Source organism: Gymnodraco acuticeps, unplaced genomic scaffold, assembly GCF_902827175.1.
Source record: "Gymnodraco acuticeps unplaced genomic scaffold, fGymAcu1.1, whole genome shotgun sequence".
Lineage (NCBI taxonomy): Eukaryota > Metazoa > Chordata > Actinopteri > Perciformes > Bathydraconidae > Gymnodraco > Gymnodraco acuticeps.
In genome coordinates this window covers 893,518-920,000 of record NW_022990440.1, presented here as the reverse complement: position 1 = coordinate 920,000, position 26,483 = coordinate 893,518, and the positions used below count along the sequence as shown (strand labels likewise).

The following is a 26,483-nucleotide window of genomic DNA, read 5'->3' as shown; positions in this document are numbered from 1 at the left end:
TTACCCCCTGACCCCAGAGAAGTGTTTCCAACATGAGTTTGTCTTCTGCTGTGGTTTGGTTTTCTCTCCCTGTAGGAGGAGAAGTGCCTGCTGCAGTTCCCCTGTATTAACCCTCTGGTGGGTCAGCTGATGCTGAGGAGAGCCCCGTCAATCCAGTGGCTCCTGGGGGCCCCTCTGTCTCAGCTGAAGGAGCTGCTCCCTGAGGTTCCACAGAAAGTCCTCAAGGTGATCAGAAATATAAAACCACACTTATAAATCACCCGTATACTGTATGATGGTGTTTTTCCCTTAAAGCTCCCCAGAGGTTTATCGGATCAATACATTCCTTAATGATAACACGTAGTTTTCCAGCGTATACAGTCAGTCTGATTATCAGACCAGTCGTGTCATACAATGCACTGTTTGGTTTTCTGGATGGCGAAAACAGCCATGAAACAGCCACTCTACTCACACTACTCATGTCACGTTAATACATTTAACATGAAACACTCATTTATGGTATTTTGAAAAAGAAGCAGGGCTGCAACATCGTCTGGATTAATCAATTGATCATTTGTCACTCCTCCACCTAAAGATTGATAGCAGCAGAATTGAAGTACTTTAAAATATCTCATAGTAAGTGTAGAGGAAACTTCTGTGTAGCAACGCAGTGGGAGTCACCGACTCAGGAAGGAGACACTGTAGGAGCAGTAGCTTTGATGTCAAACACATGATGGTTTATTTGGAGTTAACGGCCGGAGGATTCACATCACAAGTCCAAGAGTCAGAGGTTCTGACTTCACGGTAGAGTTGCCACGTCAATTCTGAAGAACTCTACCCCAGACCCATGTATTTAGCTAGTTCAGAGAGCATCATCAACATGCTGCATAACAAGATAGAATGATAACACCTCTATCAGCTGACGCCAACAGGCAGGAACAGGGAGACAGAACACTGAGAGCACAGCAGCCAAGGTTACAGGTGCCTGTGCTCAGTCAGGACAGTTTGAACTGATACACTGGGTCAAAGTTATGGGCCTTGGAAAATATTCCACAACAGTAAGGAAAATGTAAACCTTTTAGTGACATCTCTAATGTTGCCCTCTTCTCTTCCTGGTTTCAGCTGTTCAGTGACACCACCTCCCTGTACATGGAGTCTCAGGCGGTCCTGACTGAGACAACACAACACCCCAGCCCCCCAAACAGCCTGTGGACCACCACTGATGACCCCGAGCACAACGACTCTGAACCTCAGCCAGAACTGTTCTGTAGTGACGGCAACAGCAGCTTCCTGTTCGGAGCCGATCGCAGCTTCTGTGAACCAAACACAGACTCCATGCAGGAGGGCCACACAGACTTTAGACTTGACGTGAGTACTTCCTTTAGCAGCCAAGAGGACCTCCACCCCCCCCAGAGGAGCTGGACCAGCAGTGGTCAGTGGAGAGAGGAGGACAGGGAGGAGGGGAAGTTCTCCGGCTGGAGAAGCAGAACTGGAGCCGTGGGGAGAGTTGTTGGAAGAGTAAACAGTGAGTGGACACCAAAGGTTCCAACAATCCTCAACACCCATACTCCAGGACGCAAAAGTCCTTTCGAGCTGGACTCCACCCTCAGCTTCAACCCCAACGCCATGCAGCAGCCAGCCCACAGTCACATGTCCAGGAACTCGCCGGTCTACAGTGTCCATCACCCTGACAACCCCCACGTCCCCTACAGTCTGAGCCCCCCTGCAGAGGTCACGCTTTGGGGTCAAGGCCAAAGTAGCAACGACTTTCTCACCAACAGCAGAGACACCGCGATGATTCCCACTAACTACGGCTCCAAATGCTGGATCGGACAAGAGAGGAAGAGGAGGGGCGAGGCTGCAGGGTTCATTGAAACAGGTGAGTGTTAATTGTTATAGTTTAGGTGTGTCATTAAAGCAAATTGGGGATGATGGAAACAGATGAATAAATCACAACGTCGACAAAGCATGTGACTTAAAGGTCCACTGATGCTTCTTCTCCAGCTAAGAGACTAAAAAGGACTCCTTGAATAAATACATTGCCATATTGGCAAGTTTCATCCTAAGAGAAAGAGAGGGCAAAAACAGGATGACATAATCAAACAGCGCACCAGGAACACTGGAGACTTTTGTGTTTATCTTGATAAATCATTTTGTTTTCTTTGCATAATCGGTTAATACACAGATTGATATATTTCCTTTTTTCTTTTGCAGTGATGACACCGCTGAAGAGGGGGAGGTTAAGCTATGAGAAGGTGCCCGGCAGAAGTGATGGACAGACGAGGCTTAAATTATTCTAAATGACTTGAATGCCTTGTTCCTGTGGCCTGTTTGTAAAGACATCGTTTTGTCGGATTCAAGTTATTAAATACATCATTCAAGTGTTTGTTCAGGTAGAATTACGTTTGACTTGGTCTGTTTGTTCTGCCAAGAAGTTTCTACGTCAAGCATTTTTTGGAAACCATTTCTATACATACATTTTATTTTTCCTAAGCAGCAGTTTTTGTCTTTAAAAAATATGTGTGTAAAGGAAAAACATGAAATACCAACATTTTATTATTGTTCTAATAATATTTTTGTAAAGTTATATATGTTAAGTATATATAATGGCTTGTTTTAAAATGTTATGCTTCTATTTCCAATTAATAACATATGTATTAGTGATTTTAAATAAAACCCACAGGTTGTATTGTTATTATCCTCAACACCTGTACCCTACTTGTTATTCTCCTGTACTGTTAAACAGTCACAACCGGATGCTGCTGTGTAAACTCATAATGAATGCCAATATAAACGTTTAAATGTGTTCAAAGATGAAATTGTATATGTTGAAAATACTGCACATTATTAAATAGTTTATAGATTATTAGGTGCTATAAACAATCTATGTCTATATACTGCTTCTAAGTAATAAATAAGCGAGGTGCTACCAAATATTTTTACAAAATAGGACTTAACTGTGGGCACATTTAGCCTTTGTTTTCCTCCACACAGAGCATGCCTACTACTGAAAAACAAATAGTGATTTATGGCTGGAGGAGTGGGATCGAGAGGGTCTTTCCCAGCTAAACTGATAAAGCGTCTCATTTTAGCAGCTCCAATGGTGGGGATATTTCTTCTTTTTTTTCATTTAGTGAAGCAATCCCCTTATCATCGCCTCTCAGCATGTGGAGAGAGTGCTTATCTTCACGAGCCAGCAGAGTGAAGCCAGCTCCCCGAGGAACCATCCCCAGACAAAGACAACCCCGAGGGACATGGACTCGGAGCCTCCCTCCTCTGGACAGACACATCCAGGCCTGGCTAGCCACCATCAATGACCCACCAGCTTTTTTTGTTGTCTTTTAAACGGCTCTGTCTCTCCGGCCTCTGCCTTCTCGCAAGCAGTGGACAAACAAAGAGACAGAGTAAATGGTTTGTTTTTGTTAATGGCACAGGGACAAAAGCAGGATGGTCAAAGGAGCCCCCGTAAGAAGGCTCGGTAAACAGCAGCCGTAATGGTGCAGTAATTGCCCCCGACTATCCTTAAAGAAGAGGCTGAATGGGACAGGGGAGATATTGTGGGAATTAACAGGCTGTTTAAACCAAAGCTATCCTTTAGGTTGGGATGCTACAGCTGTAAAGGTCACATAGCTGTTATCTGTCATCACAGGCAGCAGTTAACTGTGTCACCTGTGTGCTTCCTCACACACATAAAACACGCAGCCCCAGCAGAGGCGGGATTTCCTGTGTCTTAGGTGCACATTTGTTTGCCTAACTGATTTAAGATAGGACCAATGACACATCCCTGAAGGAAATCAATATCAGCCGAAGCAACACAACGTTTGTTTACACAATAACCAACACTGTAGAGCTGCAACAAAAATAAGCTATTTTTTTTAATAAATAATGAATCTTAAGATTAGTTTTCCATGTAGCTGTATTCAGTCTCTGAAATACAGAGAGTTCTTGCATTTCTCTTTTTACATATTAAACTCAATATATAGATTTCAAATACATCATGGTGGACTTTGATAAACTGGGAGGATTTATCCATTTATCTTGAATGAATAAGATCTTTATTTGCAACTCTCAACATTGCATCATGATAAAGAATATGGCCCTGCATCATCTTCGTGGACAAACAGCATTTGGCCTATAATAAAAGTCTGGCTCAAATCAACATGATTATTATTTGGACTGCTTAAAATGGCTTCACTGTATTTTGTAAACAATATCAATTCAAGGTCTGTTCATCTACTGTGTTTACAATACATCTGCTGGTGCTGGAGTTTCTGTTCATTGATGGGAATTAGTCCATTTGCAAGAAATCTCCCTGCATTTTGCAAGTGGCAATAGCAACTTTTGAGTGATTATTATTAGGAGAATGAAAACATATTTATTTTAAAAGTTGGCTTTTTAAAGAAACATGAAAACCAGACCTGATTTACATTTTGGATACACAAAGTTAACGATAGTCCCGCTTGGTCAGAAGTGAATCAGATAAATGTTGCCAATGATGATTTTCTAACTGTCCTTGCTCCTCTCTAAATACAAATTCTGTATCCCAGAATTGTCTGCACTTATAAACAGTGTGCAATAATAAATACAGCAGTAACCTCTGTTATTCAACAGACCTGACCTCATGAGACTGGCTTTATGAGCCATCTCATTTAGTCTCTCACGGTGTGCAAATCAAAACGCTGCACTTGCAACATTTAAATCACATGGGGCTTCTTAGCTCATCATTCTGCTGTTGCCCAAACATGCATAATAGATTAATCACAACCAATCAGGTATAATCTTAACCTGGCTTTGTAGGTATGATAAAAAGTGAACAGATTTGACACCAGCAAGTGTGTCTGCAGACTCTGCAGTGGAGGCTGGATGGAGGCAGAGAGCGCAGGCCTGCAGGTGCAGCCTCTTGGACGTGCAGCGGGGCCCATGAATGGCCGATTCAGAAAACGGCCCCCATCGGGCCTGTTCTCCAGGCTCGGGGCTAATCCCAGCCCCTAATCGGATTATGTAAATTCCTACTCCACACAGAGACTTTTATGGAAGGCTGCGTCTTTGAAACAACACTTGAAGGGTGTAAAAGGAACAGTGACAATTGGTTAAACTAGACTTGTTTTTTTATCTGAACGGAGGTTGAAAGTGGGAGGCAGAGAAGGGGGGAGAAAGAGGAGTGAGGAGTGGTAAGAGAGAGGTGAGTTAGGACGCTGTAATTTATGTGTGGCCCCTTGGAATGGCTCAACAAGATTACCATAGTCATAACAAAACACATATTGTTCAACTGTCAATCTGGATATGGTATTTTTACCTTTTGTGGCCCAATCAGGCAGAATTCAATAGCAGAGCAGGCAGTGATATCAAGGTCTTTTCCACGGTGCAGGAACGGTGGGTTGTCCATGCCTAATGTCAGAGAAATAGAAAGGAACAAGTGTCCACAGCAGTGAGCGAAGGATCAGGGAGATGAACGTCTCAGTTTCACTTCAATGGGAATGTATTTGTCACATTTAGTGCAAACCTTCAAGGATTAAATGAGCAATGAATCATAAAAGCTGCACAAATAGTCACTTAAAAGGCTGTTTAGTGGGGGGTGGGGGGTGACCCAGAATCCCTTCAATTATTGCACAGAAATACCTATAAAAATAATGTAAAGTGATATATGGACAATATCATCATAAAGCCACCTTCATTGGATCTAAATAATGAAAAGGGAGGGGGTGTGTTTTAACAATCACTCCTCAGTTAACACCAACCTCACACACAATGCCAGAGGCTCCACGACAGCATACGTCACACAAAAGGGTTCACCCTGCTATAAAATGTGGGATGCGAGCATGCGGCAGTCTTACCCCATCCCTCCCTCCCTCACACCCTCTCTCTTTAGCTCTTTCCCTCCCTCCTGCTCACAAGGATCTGTCATCGAGCATGAGAAGACACAACTGAGTGGACATTCACAGCGGACCACTGGACACTGGTGACCTGCGGAGGACCACTCTCAAACTGACATTTCTGCACATTTCTACACACATACAGGTGAGGCGTTTGATGTGGATATCGTTTCTCATTCAGGCCACGTGTTTCCAATTTGGTCAAGTAAATCATTAATCAGCCAGAGTGTTAAGATGATGATTTTCTATACATTTGTGCATACTTTGCATTGACCGGAATATCAAATGATCTATTTATAATGATTAGTTTCCTCTAAGAGCTGTTTGTTATTAAGCTTTTTAGAAAAAACAATTTGGTTAAACTCCATTTCAACCCATCTATTTCACAGTTAATATATTGCAGAGTAATTGACAGCAACTGCATCTCTTTTGAATTGTCGTTTATTATCTATTCATACACCAGCCATAAATGTGGGTGCCTACAGGAATTGTTGTGGACACATATCTGTCACGTACGCTATGTGAAAAGCCATCTTTTAAAGCCATCAGTAATGTATATACTGCTTATAAACACTTAATAATGCAGTATGGTTAAAGCATTTCCAAAATAAGCCTTTAGAATATGAAGGAATGTCTGTTTGTGAGAAAAAGATAATACATTAGAGTTGTATTTTGCAGTAAGGAGCAGAAAACAGCGACATAGATTTTGGTAAATATTCTTGAAGGATTTTGTAAATTGGTGCAATAAAAATGTATCGTTTTGTGAAAAGTACTACAGTACCTTGGCCAATATTCCATCCTTTTCCTTTCCGTCAGTCACTTAAGAACTAAGATTGTTTACCGTGATTCTGCTCATTACTCTTATTATTATTATTATGTAAAACAAATTGAAAAGTGCCCTTTCTAATTTCCCAAAGGTGACATCTTTAAATGTCTGATCAAATTAGTTTACTATCATTAATGACAAAGATAAGCCTAACATATTCACAAAGGAGCTGTAATTTGGGCATGTTTGGGAATTTTTTTGCTTTAAAAAAATAGACTAAAACAATTTCTAAATTATGAAAATAGTCTGATTTATTTTCTATCAATCGACTAATCAATAATTCGATTAATCGTTGCAGCTCAACTCAGCACCATGACCAGGAAGGTGTTCACCAACACGAGGGAGCGCTGGCGGCAGCACAACGTCAACACCGCCTTCACGGAGCTCCGCAAGCTCATCCCCACCCATCCTCCGGAGAAGAAGCTGAGCAAGAACGAGATCCTGCGCCTGGCCATGCGTTACATCACCTTCCTGGTGCAGCTGCTGGAGAGCCAGACCGGTCTGCCGGCCAGCCACTCCCCCACCGCTCTGCTCACCTTCCTCAGAGGAAGCATGGAGCAGCTGAACTCCCCTCCTCACCCCTGGGCCATGACCAGCGACACAGAGGTCCCATCACCTGACTCCAGCTGCGACAGCTCCGAGGCCTGGTAGAAAACACAAAAAAAGGAAACTCTCGAGTGGACCTTCTGACCCTTTATGGGGTTTTGACAAACTGCTCTTGTTTTTTCTCAAGACTCTTTTTGTCTGCATTTGTCACCCGTGCGTGTTTCAATGCAGAAGACCCAATATTGTGTGATAGATGTGGGCTCCAAACATCGCTGAAAATGTTGGTACAGCCTCCACGCTGATCAGTGTTCAAATATGATTTGCGGGTGAAAATGAATTTGTATTCTGCATGGATGTGTAAAAGCCTGGATGTACAATATTCCCTTCATGTCTTCATGTTAATGCCCGCCTGGAACTAAATTAGTTTTGCAATGACAGGGTGTTTTGCCGATGAGGAAAATGGAGGGGATTAAGGAATTTCTCATTTCAAGCAATAGATTCAGCACTTGAATAGATAATGGCTCACCAATTCTCCAGACTGCAATCGTCTCAAAATAGCCAAGGGCACTTTTTTTCTCCTTTTTTCTACGACATGCTGTTTTTTGAAGACTAAATCTGACCTTTATTTTTGTTTGTAAAGGTTATGTGACTTCAGAAGAATCAGTTATTTGAAAGACTTTTGCTGTTTCTCACACATACAGTATTACACAACAGTTATCAGTGTTTCTTGAAGACCAATTTGTTTTCTTAGGATTGGGTTGAGAAATGTCAAAAATGACAATCCGCTTTCGATTAATTACATCCTTTACAACGCATATGTCTTCTAATTTAAATGTGTTTATTTGAGCTTTTGTAAAATACGCATGTCATATAGCCAAAGATTATGAATTGATTGTCTCCTGTGAAGAGTGCTATTTATCTTCTTATACCTCCTTTTTAAGTTATTTTGGTGTGCTTGTTAATATATACAGTATCGTATTTATTTGAACTATTTATTTAATAAATGATTTGTTAAAAAAACACTTTCTGTCTAATTAAAGAGGTCACTAATTGTTTGTAATTCTTACAGCTGGAAACTTCAAGATCTACGAAAGATTACATTTTTGGGTAGAGTTTAAACTACTTACTGAATCTGACACTTTTTAACCGTGGCGTTATATACAATTTGAAATGCAATTATATGTATATGTTATTGCCCAAAACTCCCATTATACATACTAAAACAGATTATTTGTGTTGAAGGACACAATTGTCCCACAAATTTGGGTAAAAAGCGTTTACCCAAAACAAGTGACAGGTGAAATAGCGTAGTGACTGGAAAGAAAAATGGTGGTAAAACAAGACCAGAAACACCTAAAATAAATAAAATAAAGTACCAATTAAATCCTTGGATAAACAACCTCAGTAACAGTTTGATTGATGTGCATCAACAGCAATATTGTGTCATTTCCTGTTTGTATAGACTTGGATAAAATGTAGATTGCATAGTAACAGCAAATATATAATGTACTGAGACATTTACAATGAGTGTGGAATTGGTACATCATGTTGGTCTCCAATGAAATCATTTCCCTGTGTAAAACACAGCTGATGTGAAGTTAAGAGCGGAGCTACCGCCTCTTTGTTCATGCTCAATATCCCAGAAACATTTGTCCGCAGGTCGTGTAATGACCGTGTGGACACAGAGCTGACCTTTGCTCTCTGTCCACTGACCAGAGGTCTGTGAGAGGAGCGCTGAAAGTGACAGCTTAACTTGTGACCCCGGGAGTCGGAGGTCACTCTGGAGTCAAACACTGTCCAGTTGACCAATGTGCAGATGTAGTTCGCTTCAGGAAAACGTAGAAGAAGCACTGTAGGCAGAACTTTGAGTGTAACTTGTTTTAGAAAAAGATAACTGACAGAAGCCACCAGTTCATTTATGTTGTATGGGAATCATCCACAAAAGGTTACAAATCCAATGCATCAATATACAAAATGTTACTGTGCATTTTGATAAATGTTCCTATAGAAAAAAACCTCAAACTATAAAAATAAATAAAAGCTAAAAATCAACCAAAGTTCAAATTGCGCAACCAAGTGCTGATTGTTTTTCATTTTTGATTTAACCATTTTTTTCAATTAATTGTTGAATTGGTAAGTCTGTAGAATGTCAGAAGAAAGTGAGAAAAACCCATTATAATTTGCCAAAGTTAAAATGTGAAATTACTTGTTTTTTCGATGTATATTAATTTCAAAAAGGGAGAAAAACAAACATTTGGCATGTTTTTTTATTTGATAATGAATTATCAAAACAGTTGATCAATGTTTTGTCAGTCCAGAACATGACGAACGCACTGTAATGTAAAGTGTTTTAGCTTTAGTTGGAATATCAGCAGGTTTGTTTGCACCCGTCTTCTTGTTTGTTTTCTAGAGGTCAAACATCGACATGCCTAATCGTCTATTGTGCCTGTGGAAAATGTGCCACATTTTAAGCCAAAAGGGTGCAACTTTCTGAGCTGAAGAGTAAACACCGAGTTGGTTTGGAGCCCTTTCACTGCCACTGTTAAACTCTGGCTAATGGTGTGTAAACGGAGCAGAGGGCAGCTGGATACACTGACTGGAGGCCTGTGGGAACTGACAGGTGACTCTTTGTAATGCTGCAAACACACTAAATAAATCATATTGGGAGAGTGAAAACAACTGTACAGCATCGGTGTGCCTCTCCCCCAGCATCAATTTGGGAGGCATTTACCTCTTGTGCAATTTCACAGTAAATTGAGCAATTTCATGGTGAACTGAAATAAAACTACTCTGGTTATTAATAACTGAACTACCAGGCAATGTGAGATACTATATTTTTAAAACCTGAATCCTTTGTATGTTGAAGGTTTTGTTGTATTTTACACTTATGTTTAAATATTCAGTCATGTTTAGAAACGGGATAGCATGTGACAGATTTTCCACACATCCATGCTGTCAGGCAGTGTAATGCATTTTGCTGATACACCTTATTTACAGAAATCACCCAATCACAATATGAGAATTACCCTGACCTCAACTTTTGCAGGATTATGAAACCCTGCATTGAAAATAATAACAAATCTGTACGCGTCTCTTTCCCTCTACCAAGTATATTTGCCTGATTGACTATTCTCTCCCAAGTATGTGGGTAATCGTCTATTGAGAGCACATTTCCTTATCAGCGTCTAGCACACTGTCTGAATCTGTTATCACAATGGACCAGATCAGTGCAGGCAGCCCCTCGCTCTCCCGGCTGAGGCGCCCATGAAAAAGAATTTCTGGAGTTGGGTGCCAACCGATAGGCCCTGAGCTCTTTATCCCCTTAAAGCCAATTCACACTCTGCATGTTTAAATATCTCAGCTCAACCCCTGCCCTCCCACTCCCGTCATGCACTCAAACCCCCTCCTTCTTCCCTTTTCCTCCCACTCTATCTCTCCCCCTCCATGGCTGCAAGACCAAGCGTGCACTGCCGCCACGGCCGACCATGCAGCAACCCGGGTGGCTGGGTGGGATGCAGGTGCAGGCGGGTTGGAGGGTGAGAGAGGAGGGGAGTTATCCATTGTTGGGCTGGACAGCACCCTCTCTCCTCTGGAGCACCCTCTGATGGGGGAGCCCACTGACAATCACGCATCCTAATCTGATTATGCAAATATCTACTTCAAAAAGCAATGCGCTGTAACCCTTACCCTGTGGTGGGAAGACAGAGCAGGGAAGGAAGGAAGCAGCAGGAATGTAGAGAGGGAATCATAGTATTTTACGCTTGTATTTCATTTTTCTCTGGAATTTTACATTTAGACTCAATGATGAACCCTGAACAAGCTGTTATACCGACCATTACTTTCTCTCACACATCCTCTATGCCACCAGGGGAGGTCTGAGGACGATTCACTTACACACTCTGAATGGCACTGACTCCCTCAACAGGGCATTGAATTCAATATTCAAATGCTTATTGTTTTTCCAGACGCTCCTGAATCCAGCGTCAAAAGGAATCTACAATGTTAATGAGGGGGCCTGAGTACCCAGAGTTTAGATTTAAACACCCAAAGAGTCGCTGGTGACATTTCCCAAGAACAGCATAGACTCAACGCCACTGATTCCTAAAGGCATGGTCGACCACCCCCGCCTCCCGAATATTAACACCGACCTGACCCCTGAGCTGAAATCAGCTGCCTCTTCCTACAGCTAAATACATTTTGAAAACACGCCACACTGTCAATTATGTGAGGCTGTACTTATGCACAGCAATTAATAGAACTAAATGCTACACCACCATGTTAAAGGTCCCATGACATGCTTTTTCTGGTTATTACCCATCCCCTTGTGTTTTTTATGCATGTAAACGGTCTGCAGAGTCACTAACCCTCAAAGTACACCCTGTAGCGAGTAAGACTCTAACACAGAAAAGACCTGTCTATGCTGCCCCAGAACGCCTCATTGGAGATTTTTCTGAGTATAGTGACGTAACGGCTCCTCACACACACACACACACACACACACACACACACACACACACACACACACACACACACACACACACACACACACACACACACCACACACACACACACACACACACACACCACACACACACACACACACACACACACACACACACACACACACACACACGCACATACCATGTATACATCACTTCAGGGGACATTACATTCACTTACATGCATTTCCTAGAGATTTATCCTAACCTTAAGCACAACCAACACATGCCAAACCCTAATCCTTACCCTTAACCTTACCCTAATCCTAATCCTAAACCTAACCAAGTCTTCACCCTAAAATTAATGATTCCCCTCATGGGGACCTCCAATTTGTCCCCATAAGGGAGGCGAGTCCCCACACGTGACTGTGTAAACAGATTTAGGTCCCCACAAGTATAGTAATGCTAGGCCACACACACACACACACACACACACACACACACACACACACACACACACACACACACACACACACACACACACACACACACACACACACACACACACACACACACACACACACAGCCAGAGAAGAGTTATAACAAAAAAGGTATTTGGTCATAACCCTAACTATTAGACAAAAGAGAACATTTGAACTGATGATGTGTTCACCAAACTTTAAAACGTATTTAGGTAAATCCAAGAAATTATCCAATAGTGGACAAGACATTTCAGAACAAACTGCTGAAAAAAACTTTGAGGAAGCTGCTTTTGAAATGTTTCCCCTCCCACAAAAAAAACACATCTGTGGTCATACTTCCACTCCTACAATACAGTGGTATGTGCGGAAATTCTTACACAAGAAAATACAAGCTCAGACACACACACACACACACCACACACACACACACACACACACACACACACACACACACACACACACACACAACACACACACACACACACACACACACACACACACACACACACACACACACACACACACACTCAAATTACTTCAGTGTGTCGAAGTTCACTTGGCTGGAATCCTTATCTGTCTGTTATTGCATTCAGTCTCTCTGCAGTAACAACTAGGTTATGTTTTTACTTACCGATTTAGGATATGTAGTACAGGTTAGAGACCAATTTTGTTTTTGTTTTCAACTCTGAACATTAACTAGACAGCCACTGCTTTTTTTTACCTCTAACCAATTGCTTGGTTTTCACAAACAGGCACCATGAAGCCGGGGCAGCATGTCTCCGTTTGTGTCCTGCTGATACTTTCTGTGACATGGAGCGCAAATGGAGGGAACATTTTGGTGTGGTATACTGAAGGCAGCCACTGGATTAACATGAAGCCTGTGCTGGAGACGTTGGTCGACAGGGGACACCAGGTGAAGGTGCTGGTGCCGAGCACGTCCATGTTCATGAACTCTAGTGAACCTTCTCGCTTTAGCTATGAACCCTTTAACGTCTCCGTCTCAAAGGAAACCATTGAAGAGTTTTTTGAGGAGTTCCTTCACTTCTCTGTCTACGAGATGCATAATATGAGCTATGTTCAGCTTTACATCAGATTCATAGATGTGATGAAGCTTAACATGCATTATACTTTCAAGGTCTTGGATGGCGTGCTGAAATCAGAAACCATCATGAACAAGTTGAAGGAGGGAAAATATGACCTTCTCCTGGCTGACCCAATTTACCCCGGCAGTGACTTAGTAGCAGAGATTTTGGGCATCCCCCTGGTGTTCTCTCTGCGTTTTTCCATTGCCAATATCTGTGAAAGACATTGTGGTCAGCTCCCTGCTCCTCCCTCCTTTGTCCCTGGAGCTATGAGCAAACTGACCGACAAGATGGACTTCTCGGAGAGAGTGTGGAACTTCCTCTTCTACGCTTTGCAAGACATTGTGATGAGTAACATTTTTTTTAAAGATATTGATAAATACTACTCCGAAGTCAAAGGTAAGGAAAAATGTTGTAACAGCAGATTTTCTTAATGGCCTTATGATGTCTAATGATGATTTGATCAAATGCAATGCTTTTATATGCAATCAAAGTTACTTATATATTATTTTTCATATGAAATATAAGAATTAGCTTCATAAAATGTGTTTTATAAATATTAACTGTTGCATTGTGACAGGAACACCCACCAGTGCCTGTGAGACGATGGGTAGAGCAGATATCTGGTTGATGCGATCCTACTGGGATTTTGATTTCCCTCGTCCTTTCCTTCCCAACTTCAAATTTGTTGGTGGAATCCACTGCAGACCGGCTAAACCTTTACCAGAGGTAGGGCTATCTCCAATATCACAGGCATTTATATATTAGGGGTGGGAATCACCAGACTCCTCACGATACGATACTATTGCGATACTTAAGCCACGTTACGATAGTATTGCGATTCTATGATATGCTAAGTATTACGATACGATATATTGCGATATTGCAAATCACATGGGTCATATCCCTGTCCGTCTTCCCTTCCTGGTTAAAAAATGTATTTGCAATATGAATACTTTATGTAAATAACCCAATTTGTGTTCTTTGAACCTGAAAGGAGATGGCATTGTTTTTGTTACTTTCATTGTAATTGTATACATGTCTTAACGTAACTTCCTGATTTATATTATAGACATGCTTTTATTTTGAAGGCGAATTTGCGCAATTGGCAGGAAGTTACTGTTTCCAAAGCAAAAACTTGACGGAGAAAAATAACGGAGATGAAGTATATATTAACGGAGATAACAACATTTCAATTTATATATATACACTGTATTATAACTTTGTTAACTATTTGAAGTTCACTTTTTGAATGGTATGCTAAAGTAATGCTCATATGGATGTAACTTAAATGTATTTGTTGTTTTGTGTCTTTGTGTAGCTCTTAGGCTACATTGGTTTTTGGAGTTTTCAATAAATTAGAAATCATCAGTCAAGTGTACGACCATCTTTCGGAGGGATATGCTACAGTTTATATAATAATAAAAAATTAAAAAAGTTTATATAATAAAATATCGATACTTGGCATCCGTGTATCGATACAATATCGCCACGCAAATTATCGCGATACCATGCTGTGTCAATTATTTCCCCCACCCCTAATATATATATACATATTATGTGGTATTTCCTTAAAAACATGTAGGCCTATAGACTTATACAACAATAATTCCCCTTAATCATCACTATCAGAAGTGTGTCACATGCATTTTCTTCTTATTTTACTTTATTTTTAAAAAAAAGTAGAAAACGTAACCTGATTCACTGCTTTGTTCCTGACATGTCTCCTTATTTTTCACTTGTGGAGCTGGGCAGAAGAGGGCAACTTTGAGTGATGTGTGTTTCCAAACAATAACAACAACATTTGATTCCTTTTAAATGATAAAAACCACAAAAGAAAGAAAAGAAAAAGCTGGATGGTTTACATCAAGATGATGTTTCTCTTTTTGCAGGATATGGAGGAGTTTGTGCAGAGTTCTAGAGATGCTGGCATTGTGGTCTTCACTTTGGGATCATTCATCAAGAACATTACTACAGAGAAGGGAAACATGATCGCCTCAGCCCTCGCTCAGATCCCACAAAAGGTAAGAGGACAATCTGTTTGTGCCAACTGGAATTCACTTGAATGACTTCTTGCTACTTGTAATCCTTCACTTTGGGTGAGGACTTACTCCAAAGTAGCAGTAGACAGTCCTGCTGAGAACCATAGTCTCAGATTTAGAGGAGCTGATCCTTATCTCCACACTCAAATGCTAACCGATGTAATGAGTGCTGAAGGTTGCAAACCAGTGATGCCTTCAGAACAACATTATCTGAGCAGAACTGCAATAACTAAGTACACCAAACTGCAACTCCCCTCCCCATGAATTGCGTTGAGTTCCTGTCCATGAAAGTCACAAACATGATGGTTGACAAAGCGCAGCCCTGATGGAAGCCAATGCTCACCGGAAACTAGGCCTACTCACTGCAGAGGACACAGCTCTTGCTTTGGGCGTTCAGATATGGGACGGCCCTGAGCATTGACACTCACCCCATACTCCCACAGCACTTCCTACAGTATTTCCCAACCTACCCGATCATAAGCCTTAACCAAATCCACAAAACACATGTAGACGGGCCTGTCAGTACCTTGCAACCACCTACAGACTCCTCTTGGATAACATATGGCAGAAGACCTCCTTTTTCAGTGCGATGGGTTCCCTGACCATTTTTGTCCACTAGGATGTTCAAGGGTCACTGCACCTTCAAACCACAGCCCCCAGCAGAACCTTCAGCATAGAGGCTTTAGTTTAAACGGTCACAGCTCACCCGCACTACATGTTTGGGCTTACCAGGTTTGCCAACTGCCAGCTTCGCCCCTCTCTTCACACAAGTGTCCAAGACATACGACCTCAGGTCCGATGATGCAATCGATCATCGGCCTTCTGTCTATGTTGCCGTGGTACTATGTATAATTATGAGCCACCTTATGTTCGAATTTGGTGTTTGTTATGGCCAATCTATGACTAGGACTGTTAGAGCCATTTTCTGTGTTGACAATGAGTGTATTATTTTCTTATTAATTTTGATCTTAATATATTCTTTCCATTTATGTATTAGTACCGAATTAAATATTCGGAGAAAAACCTTGATTTACTGCGAGCCACACCTGTGATATAAGGAAGGGGTGGGACTGAGCGTGAGGAGGAAATTGTCTCCAGCAATGAACGGGGAATCGGAACAGTCTTTGACCTCACGTTACACTGATCATTTTGTTTGTTTAAATATATGGAAGTAAATAAATCGGCCGAGGAAGGCAAATAAATCAGCGCCTACAGAGCTTTATTTGGATGGTTTTTAACGTGTGAGTCAAGAAGCGGATCCCTGTTGACGTGGCACAGTTTTTAGATATCCCACAAGAATGGGCCACGACATAGTCAAAGACTCCGGACCGCTGTAATAACTGATGTTAAGGACGCATCGCTGACTGGAATCCCGGTTTTTTTTATTTGTGAATGGAAGAAGGATACTCCGTGGACAGAGTGTAAGGATTGCGCAACAATCAGCTGTTGAGCCATGCGGAGGGCCGCGAGTAAACAAAGGACGGATCAAGAACAGTGAGTAAATGGACTAATATTAGGAATGAGATGAACCCTTAAGCCAGAAGAAAGACATTAAACATGATCGGGATGTGGATATATGCTGGATGCCTGCCAAGATAAAAGGAAACGGAATGGAGCAGAGAGAAATGTTTGTGACGACGCAATGTTTGGATTAAAGTGCGGATTGAACGATCAAAATAATTGATAAATTGTTATCCTAAGGACAAGGAAATTATGTCATGATGGTTGAAGAACCTGATAAAATAGAGAATAAGTTAAAAACTCTCAGTGCGAAGCGCAGAGGGAAACTGGGCGCGTGCACGCGTAATCTGAATTAACTCAGACCACTGCTTGCTGATAGTGGAAATAGTGAAAGGGTGTTACGAGGTGTGGAACAATTAAAAGTGACTCTGGATGAATGTAAAGAAGCTCATGCTGCTGTCCAAATGCTCTTACCTTCTGAAATAAAGGAAAATGAGACGTTGGACTGGTATGAGCCCAAAATGGAAACATTTGAGAATTTCCTAAAGGAAGTGGATTCATGGAACACTTTTCCACCAGACCCTCAGATGCTTATTAATCCTCATGATAGTATCTCCAATGTATCCAATGAGTCTAGGATATCAAAAATGTTCAAAACAAACAAGACAATCTGCAACTTCAATAGCCTCAGCTCATCTTAAAGTAGCCACGGAGAAAGCTGCATTACAAGCACGGATGTCCACATTAAAACAGAAACAGGCATTGGAAATGAAGAAAAGCAGATTACAAGCTGAATTGGAGAGAATGGAACTGGAGGAGCATATAGCCGAATCTGAAGCCAAATTAAAGGTGTTTGACAGTTTTTATGTGGGCCCTGAAAGACATTCTACAGTACAGGAAAGAGATGGAATGAATGAATATTTGACAAGCCACATTGCTAAAACATCACTTCACAGCCAACCCAGAGCTCAAATACCTGCACTTGCATTAGACCCCTCTGAACCAGCTCCACTGTTGAGCCCGAGAACATCAGAGCCACCAAGGAGTGAAAGTTCTGAGGAATCAGACTCTAGTAGTCATAGTAGAGATTTGGTAACTGTGATCCAGAGGCAAAATGATATTGCAGATTTACTAATGTTACATCAGAAACAATCCTCACTTCCCTCCAGACAAATACCTGTATTTGATGGTGACCCTTTAAGTTTCCAAACATTCATGCGAGCATGGCATTGAGAATAAAACTAGTTGTGATGATGATAGACTTTATTACCTTGAACAATACACTAGTGGCCAACCTAGGGAACTGGTGAGGAGCTGCTTTCACATGGAACCAGAGAGAGGTTATGCTGAGGCACGAAGACTTCTGAAAGTTCACTTTGGAGATGGAGTGAAAATTGCAAATGCCTACATGGGGAAAGCCCTCAACTGGAGCATGATTAAACCTGATGATGGAAAAGCATTACATGCATATGCCCTTTACCTGAGAGGATGCTGCAATGCTATGAAGGAACTAAAAAAGCATGGAAGAACTGGATCTTGTATCTACTTTAAAGCTCATTGTGTCAAAACTGCCATACAAGCTGAAGGAAAAGTGGAGAAATACAGCATTCGAGCTTCTAGAACGAAACCAAAGAAGGGCCACGTTCTCTGATCTTGTTGTGTTTATGGAAAAGCAAGCCAGCATTCTGCAAGATCCCCTCTTTAGTGATATTCATGATGTTATGCCATCCCAGAGGGCCATCCCAAAAGCTACTACATCCTACTCCAAACAGCAAATCAACCAACGAGGTAAAAGTAGTAGCTTTGCCATGGCAATAGAAACGAGGAACTGTAACACTGCAAGTCCAAAAAGCTATCAACGAACTGAAAGCCTGGTTACAAATAGGTGGGATGGTAATTGTTGCATTTGCAAGAAAGGCAAGCACTCGCTAAATGAATGTGAAATATTAAAGCTGCAACCACGTGATGTAAAGGTGCAACTATTGAAGGAAAAAGGCATATGCTTTGGATGTCTAACCAGGGGACACGTGAGCAAAGCGTGTAGGAAAAGGAGTACATGCCTACACTGCCAAGGAAAGCACCCTAGCATTCTACACATCGATAAACCAACCGAGAATGAAAACGACCACATGACCAATTGGACTAAACGATCAGTCAGTGGAACTCCTGTCGTTCTGGATAAAGAAGAGGACATCGGGGCTGGAAAATATTGCAAACTGTCAATAGTACCAGTACAAATAAAAGTTTCCAAAGGCAGCAAAACTATACAAACATATGCCTTTCTTGATCCTGGCAGCACATCAACCTTTTGCACAGAAAATCTGATGCGACGGCTGAATACAACAGGACGGAAGACTACAGTTCTCCTGCAAACAATGGGTCAAAAGAAACCAGTGGATAGTTATGAAATAACTGGACTACAAGTGGGTGATTTGGATGGGAATAACTGTATTGATCTGCAGAAGACATACACACAAACAAAGATACTAGTGACAAAGAGAAACCTCTTCTCTCAAAAGGATCTCAACAGGTGGCATTACTTGAAGGAAATACAACTACAAGAAATTGATGCGGACGTGGAACTCTTAATCGGAGTAGATGTCCCAAAGGCAATGGAGCCCTGGCAAATCATAAATAGCCAAGGTAATGGTCCTTATGCTGTAAGAACTCTCTTAGGATGGGTCGTCAATGGACCGCTTAGTTCAACTACAGCTGTGGACACATTTGGAAGACCAGTGGCATCAGTAAACCGCATCTCAATTGAACAACTGGAAAAGCTTCTTGTAAATCACTATCATCATGATTTCCCAGAGAGAGAATATGAGGGAAAACTTCAAATGTCAGCTGAAGAAAGTAAATTCATGCAGCTGGTATCAAGTGCAGCTACACTGAAGGATAATCACTATTATCTACCGTTGCCACTTCGTAATAGTGATGTCATCATGCCCAATAATCACCATATAGCTGAGCAAAGAGCACATTACCTTGCTAGGAAATTCAAGAAGGATGCTGCTTATGCTGAAGAGTACAAGGTTTTCATGGAAGATGTAATCACAAAAGGCTATGCAGAAAAGGTGCCATCAAAGGACCTTCATCCAAATGATGGCAAGGTGTGGTACATCCCCCACCATGGGGTGTACCACAAGCGAAAAAATACACTAAGAGTAGTATTTGATTGTACATCTTCATACAAAGGAACATCACTCAACAATGAACTCTTACAAGGACCTGACTTAACCAACTCACTTCTTGGCGTTCTGCTGAGGTTTCGCCAGGAACAGTTTGCCATCATGGCAGATATTGAAGGGATGTTCCACCAAGTTCGAGTTCACGAAAAAGACACAAACTTGTAGAGATTTCTATGGTGACACAAGCCGAAGTTTAGAGCAATACCGAATGAAAGTTCATTTGTTTGGTGCCATCTCCTCACCAAGCTGAGCCAATTTTGCCCTGCAAAAGACAGCAGAAGATAATAAGAGCCAGAGTGACGCAATTGCAGTTGACACCATTAAATCAAACTTTTATGTTGATGACTGCCTGAAATCTGTTGCAAAAGAAGAGCAAGCTATTATCCTCACTAAGAATCTGAGTGAACTATGTGCTAAAGGAGGTTTCAAACTAACAAAATGGATTAGCAATAGCCGTGCGGTCCTGGCTGCTATACCTGATGAATACAAAGCCAAACAGATCAAGGCACTGGACCTGGATAGAGAGAAGCTACCTGTGGAAAGGCCCCTTGGAATGTACTGGAATATTGAAGACGACACATTTGGATTCCAAATTGCAATAAAAAACAGGACCCTTACCCGACGAGCTGTGCTCTCTACTGTCAGTTCAGTATATGACCCGTTAGGTCTTGCTGCCCCCTTTGTACTAAAGGCAAAACAAGTTCTCCAAGGTCTTTGTTAGGCTAAGTGTGGATGGGATGTAACAATCCCTGGTCAGTTCTCCAAACCATATGAAAAATGGCTGACTGAGTTGGAACAATTAAAACATTTGCAGGTTAGCAGATGCTTCAAACCTGAGGATTTTGGCCAAGTGGAAACCATGCAGTTGCATCACTTTAGTGATGCCAGTGAGTAAGGATACGGCACTGCAAGTTATCTCAGATGTGTCAACAGTTTGGGTGAAGTTCATGTTGCTTTAGTGATGGGGAAGGCTAGAGTAACCCCTCTCAAAAAGATGACTATACCCAGACTGGAGCTTACAGCAGCCACCCTAGCTGCAAGGATGGATCGGATGTTATGCTCAGCGCTACAGCTAAACCTCCAAGAGTCCATCTTTTGGACAGACAGCCAGTCTGTACTTAAATATATCTGCAATCAAACCAAGCGATTCCACACTTTTGTAGCTAATCGGATTGCAGTTATTCACGACATGTCAAATGAGACTCAGTGGAGATATGTGGACTCCAAACGAAATCCGGCCGATGATGCTTCCCGGGGGCTAAACATTGAAGCCTTCCTAAAGTCTAAAAGATGGCTACATGGACCCGAATTCCTGCAAGAGGAGGAGTCTCAGTGGCCAGGGAACCCAGACAAAAGGTCACAACGATCTCTTTCTCCAGATGATCCTGAAGTGAAAAGGAATGTCACTGTAAATGTGATGAGTATTGAGGGGAAAAGTCCCACAAGTGAACTAATTGAGCACTACTCAGATTGGAACAGCCTGAAAAAAGCTGTAGCTTGGATCCTGAAATGGAAAAGATTGCTCTTGGAGATCACTCAAAGAAGGAAGGTGACAAACCCTGGATTGCTGCCGAGTAATGATTCACTGAAGGAATGGGCCATAAACTTTAAAGTGACCGTCAACACAAATCTGACTGTGGAAGATATGGACAATGCTGAAATGGCCATACTTGCATTTGAACAAAGGAAACACTTTGCACAGGACATTAACCTCCTTGAAAAAAGGAAATACTGCAAAAAGGACAGCCCTATATTAAAAATGGACCCAATCCTTGATCAAGGTATACTGAGAGTTGGGGGGAGGATTAACAGATCAGCTATGCCAGTAAACGCTAAGAATCCCATAATCCTGCCCAAAAAATCCCACATATCAGAAATCATTCTAAGACACATACACATCCAAGTTGGTCACCCTGGAAGAAATTACATGCTGTCTAAACTAGGACAAAAATATTGGATGTCCTCTGCAAACTCCTCAGCACGAAAGATCATCAGAAAGTGTGTTTTCTGCAGACGTATGCAGTCTAAAGTAGGAGAGCAAAAGATGGCAGATCTTCCTCAGGACCACGTGATGCCAGATTTGCCACCTTTCACTGCAGTTGGCATGGACTATTTTGGACCGTTTGAGATAAAGCGAGGTCGGACTAATGTGAAACGATGGGGTGTAATCTTCACATGCCTTACTAGCCGTGCAATCCACCTTGAAGTGGCTAGTAGTTTGGACACAAACTCCTGCATCAATGCAATACGGAGATTCTTATGTCGTAGAGGTACTGTGAAAACCATCAGATCTGATCAAGGTACAAATTTCATTGGTGCGCAAAAGGAGCTTGAACAATCATTAAAAGAACTAAACCACGACAAAATCCAAAGCAACCTTCTCCAAGAAGGGATCGAGTGGATATTCAACCCAGCAGCAGGCCCTCACCACGGAGGCGTATGGGAGCGACTCATCAAGTCACTAAAAAAAGATTCTGAGCTCTGTGGTAAGAGAACAAGTCATGGATGATGAGGCATTGCAAACAGCCTTATGTGAAGTGGAAGCTATAATGAATGATAGACCCATCACAACCATAACCAATGACTTGAATGATGTGGAGCCTTTAACACCTAATCATCTGCTTCTGCTCAAAACTCATCCTGTTATGCCACCTGGACTCTTCGTGAAGGAGGACCTGTACTCAAGAAGAAAATGGAGACAGGTACAATATCTGGCTGATCTTTTCTGGAAGAGATGGGTCAGAGAATATCTTCCAACAATGCAACAGCGAAATAAATGGAATAAGATCAGAAGGAACTTTCTTCCTGGAGATCTCGTTGTTATTGTGGACGATTCGGCTCCCAGAAACTCCTGGGTGCTAAGACGGATTCTGAAGACCCTGCCAGGAAGTAAAGGTCTTGTCCGAAGTGTTCTAGTTAAAACAAAAACAAGTGTTTTACAGAGGCCTGTCAACAAACTCTGTTTGCTCCTGGAAGCTGGAGATGAACTGGACTACTACTGGCTGAAGCTAGAAAAATCGATTTTTGAACTCCAGAAGAATCTCATCTATGAACTCTGACAAGAAGAAAATGAATATTTGTTTTGAATATTGGCTCTATTTATTATTTGTTGTAATTGCTATATTCTATGCAATTAGGGGCTGGAATGTTAGAGCCATTTTCTGTGTTGACAATGAGTGTATTATTTTCTTATTAATTTTGATCTTAATATATTCTTTCCATTTATGTATTAGTACCGAATTAAATATTCGGAGAAAAACCTTGATTTACTGCGAGCCACACCTGTGATATAAGGAAGGGGTGGGACTGAGCGTGAGGAGGAAATTGTCTCCAGCAATGAACGGGGAATCGGAACAGTCTTTGACCTCACGTTACACTGATCGTTTTGTTTGTTTAAATATATGGAAGTAAATAAATCGGCCGAGGAAGGCAAAGAAATCAGCGCCTACAGAGCTTTATTTGGATGGTTTTTAACGTGTGAGTCAAGAAGCGGATCCCTGTTGACGTGGCACAGTTTTTAGATATCCCACAAGAATGGGCCACGACAAGGACAGAATAATAATCCACTGCTCGGGTTCTGATCAGGGAGGCTGTTCCTCCCAATCACACCCCTTTAAAAGTCTACATCATTGCCCACATGATCATTGAAGTCTCCGAACAAGACTAAGTAGTCCCCTTCAGGTGCCCCATACAGCACTCTGTTCAAGGTCTCCAAGAAGGCCGAATACACAAAACTGCTGTTCGGTGTATAGGCAAGGACAACAGTCAAAAGTTTGCCTGGGAAAGGCAGGTTTGGGCCATCTGCTGGAACTGCTACCTTTGCGACCAGACTTTGTTTAATGGATGTTGACAATGGATGCATGATGGATGGACCCCAAACCAGAACTAAGGTTTAATGCATAGGTCCTGCCGATGTGTAGGGCATAAGGTAAGGAGGAACAATAAAGTCTTAACAATAATGTAACATTTAGGAAGATGTTGGGAGAGGTTAAGATGAAGTTAAAAAACGAATTATGGTACCCGTCCCACTAACTAGATCCCTAAAACCGCCAAGTTAAGAATCAAAGATCAACCATTGCTAATTCAATGTTTTACAATGTTGAGATAAATACAACTATTTTACTTTAAATTGTTTTAAGGTGCTGTGGAAATACAGTGGAGAAAAACCAGTGACTCTGGGTGCCAACACTAGAATATACGACTGGATCCCACAAAATGATCTACTGGGTAAGTAAAGCTTTAATAAAATCCTTTGACAAAGAGATTCATGACTTTCACATTTAAATGGGTATCCACCACATTTGTTGTCATAATTTAGTTTCACAGTACAAAATCCTAAAGAGACATACACTAGGACAGAAAACATAGTAATACTATTTCGGTAAAGGTTGTCCTTTTGAATAATGGATATTTCAACCCTTACAAATGTATTAAATGCATAATTAATAACTTTTATTTATCCAGTGAAAAGTTACCTATACATTACACGTAGGTCCACACAATTTAGGCTGTGTCCCTTTCTCTATTTATCATACAGTAGTATCAAACATTTTTAAACTTCATATACTACAGAATTACTTACCAAACGCCAAATTCATTTTGAATGTTATTGGTATTTATTCCATTTATTTTGTACATTTCTTTATGATAAAAAAATGTACATCAACAGCACACAAAACAAAAATGCAAAGGTTGTTGAGTTAACATTCCAATGTTTTTGAGAATACCTACTCACTATCTCTTTGAATATCATTCAAACTCAACCGTTAGTTTTACTTAATTGGGACAGCTTATGCCTGGGTTGGACCAACAACCAGAGTGTCTCAAAGCTGTACTAAAAGCACAAACCATGAGGTCCGGTCCTGTGTGCCTGATTGTCGTTTCTGCAGAGTTTGTAAAATCTCTTTGGGATCTAACCCAAGCTTTTTCAAATGTTCAGTTTGTATAGTATAGCAGTCACATCATAAAGAAGAGTAGAGATGTGCTCTAGAGAAAGTCCTGAGTAAAGAGAGTAACACATGTTTCATTCTTTTTGGTAAAATATCAGGTCACCCCAAGACCAGAGCTTTCATCACCCATGGTGGCGCAAATGGGATTTATGAGGCCATCTACCACGGTGTTCCCATGGTGGGCATCCCCTTGTTTGGTGACCAGCCACACAACATGGTCCATATGAAGACGAAAGGAGCTGCACTTTCTGTAGAATTTAACTCAATGAAGACCGAGGACCTTAGAGATGCAGTCAACACTGTCATCAATGAGAAATCGTAAGTTATTTTATATATCTTGGTATGTTTTAGTCTAATAAAAAGGTATTGAAAGAAGATAGCTTTTTGAAGAGAATACATTTGACAACATACCTCGAAGGAGCTATACATGTAGTGCTAGGATATCAGTTAAATGTACACCAGTGTTTCAAGGTCATTAAGACAATACGAAATCATGGATGACCTTTTCCTCTCATATTGGCATTGTTGTTGGGATTAGGTTTTAAAATTATGACACCAAAAGTCGAGTTAACTGAAAATTCTGAAGGCTGTATGTGATTTTGAAGGGTAAATACACAGACTGAGGCCGATCTCTGGCAACTCAAAGTAATTCACAGGGCACCCAATGCAGCAGGATTTACTCCCTTTGAATAAATTGTTTTTTAGATATTCGTTTGTAGGGCAAAAAGGCTGCTTCATTTGGCCTCTGCTGCCAGTGCAGGGAAACCCATTTGTTATCTGTTTTGTGTGTTCACATGAAAACTGACCGCACGGTCTATGTTTATCTTTATTCTTCATGCACTTATATTTCATATTCTAACAGCTTGTTTTGTAAAAGAAATATTACCAAAAAAAGGTAAATTAATTAAAAGCAATAATGCTTTAAAATATAACCTATTGAATAACAAATTGACGGGTAATAAAAGATAATGAAGGATATTCTATAACCCTGTCCTTCAATATGTCAGTCAACAAGAGAGTTTAACACTCTTTGTAAGGGGAAGAAACGTAACAATCCAATAGTAATTTATCTGTATATCCACACTCACAGGTACAAGGAGAATGCCATGAGGCTATCCAGTATCTTCCACGACAGACCAATGAGTCCTCGGGATGAGGCGGTGTTCTGGATCGAATTCACCATGAGAAACAAAGGAGCAAAGCACCTGAGGGTCCAGGCCCATGAACTCACCTGGTACCAGTATCACAGCCTGGATGTCTTGGCCTTCCTCCTCGCTATTGCTCTGTTCCTCATACTCCTCTTCATCAAAACCTGCAGTGTCTGCTTCCGTAGGTGCTGTGGCAGAAAGGGAAAGACAAAGACGAAGGCTGAGTAAACGACTGAATTGAAATGTAGCTGGTAAAGAACAGATGAATACAGAAATCTGCCTGGTTGTTCATTCTTTTTAGTCTAAAACATAAAATGTTAACGCTATGCCCTGGGTTATAAATAATGGCCTGTTCTCAAAGACGTTGAAACAACTAATAAAAGGTTACAAAAAAGTGTTATTTTATATTCTCATGTTTAATAATTATTTTGATCCCACACATACACTGCTTGTGAAGACAAAATGAAA

General features: G+C 41.3%; 3 protein-coding genes and 1 long non-coding RNA gene across 6 annotated transcripts in view; 3 read left to right on the top strand and 1 right to left on the bottom strand.

Annotated features, from left to right (window-relative positions):
• Positions 1-2,378, top strand: part of LOC117552054 (protein shortage in chiasmata 1 ortholog) — an 18,635-nt gene extending 16,257 nt beyond the window's left edge. For all 3 annotated transcript variants that reach the window (XM_034225259.1, XM_034225258.1, XM_034225260.1), the window contains 3 exons: positions 76-225; positions 1,102-1,858; positions 2,194-2,378. In XM_034225259.1, coding sequence (XP_034081150.1) covers positions 76-225; positions 1,102-1,858; positions 2,194-2,279 — 993 coding nt within the window. In that variant the 3' untranslated portion in view covers positions 2,280-2,378. The remainder of the gene's footprint in view (positions 1-75; positions 226-1,101; positions 1,859-2,193) is intronic.
• LOC117552059 overlaps positions 1-26,483 on the bottom strand; it is a 32,430-nt gene that overhangs the window by 5,431 nt on the left and 516 nt on the right. Inside the window, exons 3-4 of the long non-coding RNA XR_004569893.1 lie at positions 26,099-26,203; positions 5,276-5,367 (exon numbers count right to left, since the gene is read on the bottom strand). This is a non-coding gene — a long non-coding RNA (uncharacterized LOC117552059). The remainder of the gene's footprint in view (positions 1-5,275; positions 5,368-26,098; positions 26,204-26,483) is intronic.
• On the top strand, positions 5,820-8,213 carry tal2 (T-cell acute lymphocytic leukemia 2). The gene is made up of 2 exons (XM_034225264.1): positions 5,820-5,997; positions 6,977-8,213. The coding sequence occupies exon 2, from the start codon at positions 6,991-6,993 to the stop codon at positions 7,327-7,329; it is 339 nt and encodes a 112-aa protein (XP_034081155.1). The 5' UTR covers positions 5,820-5,997; positions 6,977-6,990; the 3' UTR covers positions 7,330-8,213.
• LOC117552055 (UDP-glucuronosyltransferase 2A1-like) lies at positions 12,679-26,409 on the top strand. The gene is made up of 6 exons (XM_034225262.1): positions 12,679-13,626; positions 13,808-13,956; positions 15,120-15,251; positions 24,058-24,145; positions 24,966-25,185; positions 25,958-26,409. Exons 1-6 carry the CDS (start codon positions 12,903-12,905, stop codon positions 26,241-26,243), a joined length of 1,599 nt encoding a protein of 532 aa, XP_034081153.1. The 5' UTR covers positions 12,679-12,902; the 3' UTR covers positions 26,244-26,409.

Coding starts and splice junctions, on each gene's coding strand:
- tal2 (XM_034225264.1), top strand. CDS start 6,991: ATGACCAGGAAGGTGTTCACCAACACGAGGGAGCGCTGGCGGCAGCAC.
- LOC117552055 (XM_034225262.1), top strand. CDS start 12,903: ATGAAGCCGGGGCAGCATGTCTCCGTTTGTGTCCTGCTGATACTTTCT. Junction 24,146..24,965: donor CCCACAAAATGATCTACTGG/GTAAGTAAAGCT, acceptor GTAAAATATCAG/GTCACCCCAAGACCAGAGCT. Junction 25,186..25,957: donor ACTGTCATCAATGAGAAATC/GTAAGTTATTTT, acceptor CCACACTCACAG/GTACAAGGAGAATGCCATGA.